At 35.6% G+C, this 9,275-nt stretch overlaps 2 protein-coding genes across 4 annotated transcripts in view; one reads left to right on the top strand and one right to left on the bottom strand.

The window, feature by feature from the left end:
• Window positions 1-4,577, bottom strand: part of LOC100186920 — a gene marked incomplete at its 3' end in the record, with an annotated part of 5,871 nt that extends 1,294 nt beyond the window's left edge. Inside the window, 8 exon segments of the mRNA XM_002125458.5 lie at window positions 1-96; window positions 472-1,160; window positions 1,573-1,784; window positions 2,071-2,201; window positions 2,487-2,661; window positions 3,051-3,198; window positions 3,511-3,633; window positions 4,152-4,577. Coding sequence (XP_002125494.1) covers window positions 3-96; window positions 472-1,160; window positions 1,573-1,784; window positions 2,071-2,201; window positions 2,487-2,661; window positions 3,051-3,198; window positions 3,511-3,633; window positions 4,152-4,196 — 1,617 coding nt within the window. The 5' untranslated portion in view covers window positions 4,197-4,577.
• Window positions 1,681-9,074, top strand: LOC108950285. Of its 3 annotated transcripts, XR_001975164.2 has the most exons (5): window positions 1,681-1,771; window positions 2,478-2,672; window positions 3,531-3,642; window positions 4,636-4,700; window positions 6,290-6,375. XR_001975164.2 is itself a non-coding variant. In XM_018815610.2 (2 exons), exons 1-2 carry the CDS (start codon window positions 5,808-5,810, stop codon window positions 8,707-8,709), a joined length of 2,445 nt encoding a protein of 814 aa, XP_018671155.1. In that variant the 5' UTR covers window positions 4,716-5,807; the 3' UTR covers window positions 8,710-9,074. The 3 variants fall into 3 exon arrangements, 1 of the variants encoding a protein (XP_018671155.1); XR_003396800.1 differs by lacking the exons at window positions 2,478-2,672; window positions 3,531-3,642; window positions 4,636-4,700; window positions 6,290-6,375 and adding an exon at window positions 1,829-2,063 and having other exon boundaries at window positions 1,691-1,771; XM_018815610.2 differs by lacking the exons at window positions 1,681-1,771; window positions 2,478-2,672; window positions 3,531-3,642; window positions 4,636-4,700 and adding an exon at window positions 4,716-5,832 and having other exon boundaries at window positions 6,290-9,074.
• Window positions 9,075-9,275: the final 201 nt, after the last annotated feature.

The raw sequence follows: 9,275 nt of genomic DNA, 5'->3' as shown, positions 1-9,275 counted from the left end.
ATTTAGTCCGGTGCGTTTGGGAGGAGACCTACAGGAAACTGTCGGTGTAGAGAGAGAACAAAGTCCTTAAGTTTCTTGTTGGCTTGCTCGATGGCACTGTAAGTAATGTGGTGGTGACGTTTTGTGGTGTTTAAAATTGTGGTCATGATTGCTATTCTATGAATTAAAAATTATGGTTGCTAAAGGAAAAGTATGGTTGCTGGGAACTTGAGTGACTTGCCCATGGTTGCCACTCCCATGCCCAGGGTTGAGGTGCTAATGCTATTGCAGTGTGTGGATAAGCTGACATGACTTTTGAATGGTTAGGTCAGTTATACCCTTGTGAGTGGGAACTTAAGTGATTTATCCATGGTTGCCACTCCCATGCCCGCAGTCGAGCTGCTGAAGCTATAACAGTGTGTGCAAAGACTCGTAGTTTATGTGACAGGCGTGTCATATAAAACAACAACTAATTAACCCGTTACGTCATACCTTGCTTGTTTATAATTAGTCGTTGGCTCATATGATACGTCAGACCTCGTCAACAATGTATTCAATGACGTCATAGACTGTGAATGTTGTAAATTAGTCTTGGTGAGTAAAGAGGAAGTTCCCCCTTTCGAGAACTTTTCGTTCTTTAGTTTACGAAATGGGGCGCCTTGACCTTGAGCGCGGGTGTGGGGTCGTGTAGGGAGAGATACATTGGTGGGGGTTGGTTTAGAAGGTGAAGCACCGGCTGTATAAGGCCTCATAAGAGCTGTGCTTGAGCGAGTTACTTTTCTTTTACGTTGGTCTTGTAGTATTTGTTTAAGTTGTTGTATTGTGTGCAGGTTGTTCCTAGAGGTATCAGTATAGGGGGTTTCTGGAGGCATTACGAACGTGAATCTGTTTCTGTTGCGAAATTGTGACGGCTCTTCTTCGCTGAAAGGTACGTTTATGTTTGCTAGGACTATTTTATTCTTAGCCGACTGAGCTTTCGCGCTTGGCAGCTTCTTTTTTGCCATTCCGGTCCCAATTCTAGATCTTTGAGCCGAGTTTCGAGGTTTCGCATATTTTTGCTCTGTTGCGCCCTCTTCCGGTATGATTTCTGATGGATTTGGAACGAAACTAGCTAAACTCACGCCGGTTGATGGCCGATCCTTTGCCGGGAATCCTTGGCCATCATCAATCGATGTGGAAATCTGCTAAGAATATAAAGTTAAAATATCGTTGCAGTCTTTAACGAGTTTGTTGGCTTATTTTATTCCGTATGAGTCAGGTTTTCTGGCATAGGTACCTGGGACTTGGGGCAAAGTTGGCCTATTACCCCAGATTACGTACGTTAGTCGATTACATTCTAAGTACTTAGTTTTATTTGGTTCTGCACGCTTAGAAACACAGGAATGCGAGAAGTTTTGTTTTTAATAAGTGATTTGTCCCCAAATAGTTGCAACTATTTTGAATATTAATATGAATATGACGTATTTTCCCGCGTTTTTTCATATTGGCAGAAAACGTTTACGAAACTGTATTGCAATGCTTGAAATTGATATTTCCCTGAAAACAAACGTTCTAACTAAGATTATTCTTTGACAGGTTTATCTAATAACTAACCTGTGTTGAAGCAAGACTAAATTTCGACACTACGCTCGATGGAGGCCTACTGTGGTGTCCATATGGGTCTGGTTCGAACAGAAACCCAGAAATGGCGGTGACATCTTTTATCGGCGTTCCAGGCTTTGTGAGGGCTTCTGTGGCGTCATTTTCGGAGCCGGTGACGGTAAATAACGGAATCTCAATCGTGGTTTGCTTGGTAGGCTCATTTTCTAGTGACAATTAATTGTTATCTTTATACAGTATTGTTTTATAGATATGCCGAACGCACTATATGCTTACGGGTCCTCACGTGGCAATCATTATAACACATCATTATTACAAGTTACTATGTATGTGACTTTGTGAGTGATTTTTGGAAGAATAGGGGATTGTTTTTAATATATGGCTGACAACTTAGACAACCCATACGGGACCACTGGGGTCCAATCATATTAATTTCCTCATACCAACACAAAATTTTCTCACATCCCCTACAAAAGTCTCCACCCAGCCTACCATTGCTACTGCTTGCTTCACTTTTCTTGACTCCCATTCTTTTCATCCTTTCCACCAACCCCAGCTTTAACCAATCCATTGCGTTTCTAAACTTCTCCCCATCTCTTATTGTGGCGCATGCGTTTCCATACCTGGGGGGAATCAATAATATTTAAATCTCAGTAGATAGTAGGATAAGGGCCAACTGTGGCTAACATAAGGCCCCTGCTGTATCTCAAATGTAAGACTAAGACCTTAACACTTTATGTGTTGGAAACTCCAAAATAGTTTTGTTTTTTATATATTTTTTGATCATTTTTTAAACTAATTTTGTAATCTTTGTTACCACAGTCGAAGAGATAAACAAGACGGCATTTAAAACTTAATTTTTTGTAACTTTATCTTTAAATTTGCCTATAAATTCACAGAAACCTCACCTGACCAGGTCGTTTGCGATTTCATAATTCTGAGCTTTGATTGCAAGTAGAAGGGAGGTGTAACCTTTCTTGTCCCGAATGTCAATATCAACATCAAACTTAACCAACCTCAACACTGTCATGCGAGATGCTCTTAGATGACCATTCATAGCAGCTAGCATGAGTGGAGTGTGCCCTGTATTATAGGTAATATTTATACAGTATGTGTTAATGCATTCCATATAGATTTATATACAGTATATGGTATGAATTGTACAGTAATAGTTAGTGATTATATCAGATGACTGTTCATAGCAGCAAGCATGAGTGGTATGTGATCTTTATGATTTGTAAGATATATACTAATCCCAGTATTTGACATGCCAACAATTCAACAATAAAATTGTATTAAACAACGATGATATTTACCAATTTACGAGCGCTTAGCCGTATCCAATTATTTACTCCAAAGTCCAAACTACTTTTTCCATTTACCAATGTAAACACTAAATGTTTTTAATATTTCCAAAATCTTTTTTGGTCCCATAGTATTAGGGGAACGCTGAACCAGTTAAACTCCCCCACCTTGCTTGTCCTGTCTATTAAGTTCAATTGCATCTTCATTGAGTAAAAGTTTCACCAAGCTACATTTCCCACCCTCACATGCGTAATGTAAAGCAGTTCTGTCGTTTGAATCACATGCGTTCATATTTACACCAACTTTTATTAAAATCTGTAAACATAGAAGTAATCCCTTAGGTTCCAAATTTAGAAATGTAGACAAATTTTATATTTTATTTTTAAAGTAGAAACAATAAAGCGATTTGTTTTAACATTTATATAGAGTTTGTTTTAACTTATAAATAAGAAAAAAATGTGAATTTGTTTCAATTGTAGTTCATAACCCGTTAACTCTTGGCCATTAAATGTGATAACAATTACCAGTATGTTTTCTTTTAAATTACAATCATTATAAAAACGCTGTAGTCTTAAACTTTTTCAAATTTTCATGAATTATTTTCGAAAAAATAAATCAAATTCTTACCCTGGCTATCTTATATCCAGAATCTTGACAAGACAGACAAGCTGCTTTAATAAATGGAGTCCTGTTGTGATCTTTCCGATCTCGGAACTCTGGATTCACATTGAGTGACAGCAGAAGACGGACCTGTAAAAGGTATTTTATTTTTCTAAGTAATAATTATAATTAAATGTAACTTATTTATTTTAATGCAGTGGGGCAACTTTTGAAAATATAACACAAGTGTTTTACTATTGTAGCAGTTTTGTATTTACGTGCGTTCGCTACGATATCATAAGTAATCTGCCCACAGTTTAACATGCAAACCCACAGTCACGTGGTTAGAGGTCATAGTCACGGTTTACAACACACAACACAACCAAATGGCGTGACGATTACTGGAGCGTATGTATTGACGTAATAATAAAAGGCCACACGTATGAACAAACAGTGCCCACAGCCCACTTTACCAAAAATGGTGTGTGGGATTTTTTCTATGTGGATGATAATTCAGACAACCAATTAGTGACTACAATTAGCCTTAAGGTTTAGTAGCGGTATCTCGCTTTAAACTTTAATCGTTTAGTTACTAAATCAATGTGTCAGACTTAGATTTTTTGTAGTAGCTTAATTTATAATGCAAAAACTATAATTACTAAACATACCTGGTGTATTCTCTGTTCTGCAATAGCTTGATTTAAGCAATTCATGTTTTATTTAATATTTCTATTAAGTTGCATATTTTTCAAGATTTATCGTTAATATTGTTTCATTAGTATTAAGTGCCCATTCTGTCTTACATCTATAAACAACACTGTAACAAAATTTATAACTTTAATTAGTTTGTTAAAAAGATGAAAAAATAGCAAAATGACAGCAGTAGCAAAATGACAGGCCAAGGATAAAATAAATTTAACAATGCTACTTAAAAAGTGTGGATGTTAAACTCCAATAAATAAAACTACAATTTAACTTATTATTGGTTAGCCAGCTAAGCCTAAATAAAACAAACTTTTGTTTATCTTTCAATACAACGAACCGTCATTAAAACAGAAATAAAATTAATTAAACAGTAGCTTACTACATAACAAAATAAAACCACAATTTGTTATTTATCAGTAAACTAAACAAGTCAATCCCTTACTACAGGTCTGATGATTAAGCTGGCAACAAACACCTGGGTTGAATGCTTCAAAAGATCTCAAGTTTCTGAGGTAGGTTGGATAATAAACAATGTTATTTGGACGCACAGTTTACATGGTTTTTAATTGTTTCATTGTGACATATGATACGCATAACAAAGGGGCATGTGTTTAAGGAACAATTACTGGTGGTGTTTTGTTATGAAACAATCAACACATAATTGGAATTAAATAAACTTCTTCAAAAAAAAGGCTTCGAGAAATATTACAAAAAAGATAAATTTTTAGAAATGATGATTTTTTTATATTTATACTAATAAATATTAGGTTTTTTAGACCAGTGAATATTAGGAATGCAGTTTAAAGTCCAGATACTACAGTATAAGATTAAAAGTATTTAGGATTAGTAAAAAACTACTTCCAATAACTTTAATCCAAACAGTGTGTATTTGAACCTTTATTACATCATAATCCGAAACAGTTCTTGAATAAATGAAACAATCACCATGTGTGATCCACAATCATCTATTGTTTCAATCCATTGTTACATCATAAAGGTCACTGTGAGAAAACTTCCTCATACAGTTCCTTTCCAATCCATAGCTGAGGGGGAAGTATTCATTTCTTTATTTGTAGAATTCATATTCATAAATACTTATATGCGCAGGTTAGCAACTAGTGACAGGCAGGAATGGAGACCAAATCAGACTATATGCGTGATTCTTTATAATAATATAATGACTTAATTTGTTTCTTCGATTAGGTTAATGAAGATTTAAAAATATTTTAAACGAAACATAGCGACAAACGACAAAACAACAGTTGTTAAAACACGCTTACAGTTAAAAATATTTACATTTAGTTGGATAAAAACAAGCTTGGCCGCTACAGTCTTTGTTCAATTGTTTATTATAAGAAAACATTTGTAAAAATTAAATTGTAGAATTAATAGGCTGTAAGTGTAAGTGTGTACATGCATTAAAATTCAGGGAAACTTGAACAAGGTTTTCTGGAATGCTTGTAGCATTTTTAAGGCCAAGCCATACTTTTTATGGGTTATTACATATTGCAGTTTTTTGTTTTTTTGTTTGTAAGCCGCTGAAAAGCTGCTATTTTAACAGGTGAATTCGAGGTCTATAAATGTAACTTGAATTTACAAATTTTGTCATTAAAATAATTATGTCAGCTAAGAAACAAAATCAAGGTACAGTTCTTTACTTTGCTGTGATTTTTGTCAGTTTTAGAATCTTGTAACCAGAATTCTTTCTGTAATCAAAATTTATATTATTAAAAAATCTAAGTTAATAAAATAAATTTAAAGCAACTAATAATTTCTTTTCTTTTGTGTCTATGTGATTGTCATTGTGTAAGATTTGCCCAGCGCGATAACACAGTTGGTTAGCGCGTCTGCCTGTAACCCAGAGGTAATGGGTTTAAGACTCGTCGTTTTTTACCGTTGTGGACGTTCGTGTCCTTGGGCAAGACACTTAAGGACAATTGCTCCAACCCAGTAGTGACTAATGGGCTGTCCAAATTATTAGCCACACAAAATATAACAGCTTTCTAGAAATGTCAACAAAATATCTATTAATTTTTGACCATGTTTTCTCCCAATTTTTGTCCCAGGCTTACTGCTTATTTATTTTATTTGTTATTTTCAGGTGCTTCAATTCAGAATGAAGCAGAAATTGCTGGTGAGATTAAAAAACTTTGTAATGAGAAAGGAATTGAGAAAAATCCGAAAGAAACTGCCAAACTATTACATAAACTCGCTCTCCTGTATTTTGGTCGAAGTCCCGACAAGATATGTCTGGTTCAAGCTGCTGTGTTGGTCAACGCAGCTATTTCAAGGCATCCTGACAACGAGCGAGAAATGCGGGAAGATCTGGTTCATCTTTGTAGTGATGTTGTTGCAGCATCTGGAGCAAAGAGAAGCAAGGATCTAGTGGAGCTTGGGAGCATTGCAAAGTTGAAGATTCAAGAGATGAGAGAGATGTGTAAAATAGAGTTAGAGAAGATGGGGAACCAAGGATCTGATCATGAAAGGGAGATGGAAAAATATTTATTCATTCGGGAACTGCAGGGAAGAATATCGGAACAATATCGAGCGATTATGGAAATGATTTCCAAAGAAATTGTTCTCATATTAGGTGAAGCCCCTTGCAAGTGGGCCCATGTTGGCTTAGGTTCATTGGCACGAGAAGAAGTGACGCCATACTCAGATTTTGAGAGCGTTATCCTGCTTGAGGATGGTGTGCAGTGTAGAGAAGATTATGAGGAAATATTGGAATATTTCAGATGGTTTACAGCACTCTTTCAGATAGCTGTTGCAAATGTGGGTGAAACCATTATACCAACTGTTGCAGTGCCTTCACTGAACAACTTCCTAGCAGATAATGGGGATTGGTTCTTTGATGTTCATACCCCTCATGGTGTATGTTGCGATGGTTTCATGCCTCATGCTTCTAAAACCCCGTTTGGAAGATTTCAGGAGACAGAAGGCAAACCTTGGAAAACAGAGTTGATTAAACCGGTTTCACTGATGTTGGAATATTTAGAGAAAGATGTGGATTTGAAAAATGGTTACCACCTTGCTGATATATTGACTGTAACATGCTTTGTTGCTGGTGATGGAGATGTTTATGCTTTGTTTCAAGATGGAGTAGAGTCCCATCTCGCCTCCAACGCCGATGACGACTCCCGGGATCAAATGATGTTGATGACAGAAGAGTTTCGTGCGTTTTCAGTGTTCAATACCCTTCCAAACGTGCATGCGACAAAGAGGATCAATGCAAAGAAAGTTGTCTACAGAAGTGTGACTTTGTTTGTTTCTACTCTTGGCAGATACTATGGGCTGAAAACATGCTCCTGTTTCGGGATTATATCTGAACTAAGAAACAGAGGAATCATCTCCCAAGAAGCTGAGCATAATCTTAACTACGCTGTGGCTGTAGCCTGTGAGGTTAGATTGAAAGTTTACTTAAAAAATGATGGTCAGAGCGACTCAGTGGTTATGAAAGCTGGGTTTAATGCAACAGAAGGGGAAGAAGATTTGACTGAGATTGTTAAACTCGACGATATCGTTAATTACTTCACAATTGCTTTCTGCCTTCAGCAATCCATGAAAGAAAGAAGCATAACTGCAGATATGAGCATGCGGAAAGTTGGGCAAGATGTGGAAATCGCTATTCTGTATTACTTCAACCAGTATACCAAGGTTTTAACAAAGTGTGAGTATATGAGAGAAGAGATTAGAAAAAAAGAAGAAGTTTCCAAGGATCTAGTTTGGACTTGTGTTATCTATGATTGTCTCTTCCATCTTGGCAGGTTTGAAGATGCATTGAAGGAATGTGAATATGAGTTACAGCAGAGATTGGAGAAGTTTCCTAAAGGTTTAATGGAGATTGTGAATTGCCAACGCTCCATTGGGAGATGCCTTTATAAACTTGAGAGATATGAAGATTCAATTGTTCAACATAAACATGAGCTGGAAGGACTGGACAGAATGGGGAATTGTAATAATATGAAAATTAATTGCACAGAGAATATTTCAATCGCTTTCTACAAGCTTGGCAAGTTTGAACAATCTTTGGAGTTCCTTGATAAAGAAATGCAATTTCTTTCTGAAGATTTAAACTCAAGTTGGACTCTGGTGGATAAAAGAGTGGATTGTATTTTAAACATGGCAGGGGCTTTGTATAAGTTAAAAGAATACGAGCGCGCCTTGGTCAAGTATAACTTGGGGCTTGAACTGTCTGAAATGTATGTAGCTGATAAAGTAACTCAATGTAAAAATGGGAGAGCGCATTGCTTGTTTCAGGTGGGGGAAGTAAAAAATGCTCTTCAAGTTTATGAAGATGTTCTGAGTGACTTGCAAAGTTTACCAACAAACACATGTCTTGTTACTGATTGTTTAACAAATATTGCTCATTGTTATTTCACACTTGAAGATTTTGAAACCGCTTTAAGATATTATAAGCGTTCTATAACTGGGTTGGCAGGTACGGAAAAAACATTGCATTTAAACAAAATCGCAATTTGCTTGGTACAGCTTGATCATAATAAAACCATCCTAACATAAAGAAACCAAAGTGTCAATAAAGTTGTTTGATTGCCAATGTAATTTGTAATGTTTGAAGTTACATTTCGAAAAGAAATAATTTAACTGTTGTTTAAAAGAGTCATATACATGAAACAGCGAGAATTTTTATGAGTTTTTAATTATTTAATACTATTTTTTCATTATTTCATACTATTTTTTGAATATTTCATACTAATTTTTTACTATTTCATACTATTTTGTGATTGTTTCATACCAATTATTAAATATTTTATAGAATTTTATGATTATTTTATACTATTTTTTTAATTATTTTATGCATCATTTTGTTTAAATTTGCCTTTAATTGTTGTGTATTCTTCTTAGTCGTAACTTAATAAAAGAGAAGCGTTGTTGCGGTGGACGAAAAAAGTGAGGAATAACTGACGTCAGGTTTGGATTAAAACTATGATCAGTATCAGACAATCTGTACAACACAACAAGCAAAAAGAATTGCTAGAGACAAATTATATGGTTGCTAGGGACAAAATACGGTTAAAATGCCGTTGCTAGGGACAAAATATGGTTGCTAGGGACAAAATACGATT

This window comes from Ciona intestinalis, unplaced genomic scaffold, assembly GCF_000224145.3.
Source record: "Ciona intestinalis unplaced genomic scaffold, KH HT000094.2, whole genome shotgun sequence".
NCBI lineage: Eukaryota > Metazoa > Chordata > Ascidiacea > Phlebobranchia > Cionidae > Ciona > Ciona intestinalis.
This window is presented reverse-complemented; position numbering and strand designations above follow the sequence as displayed.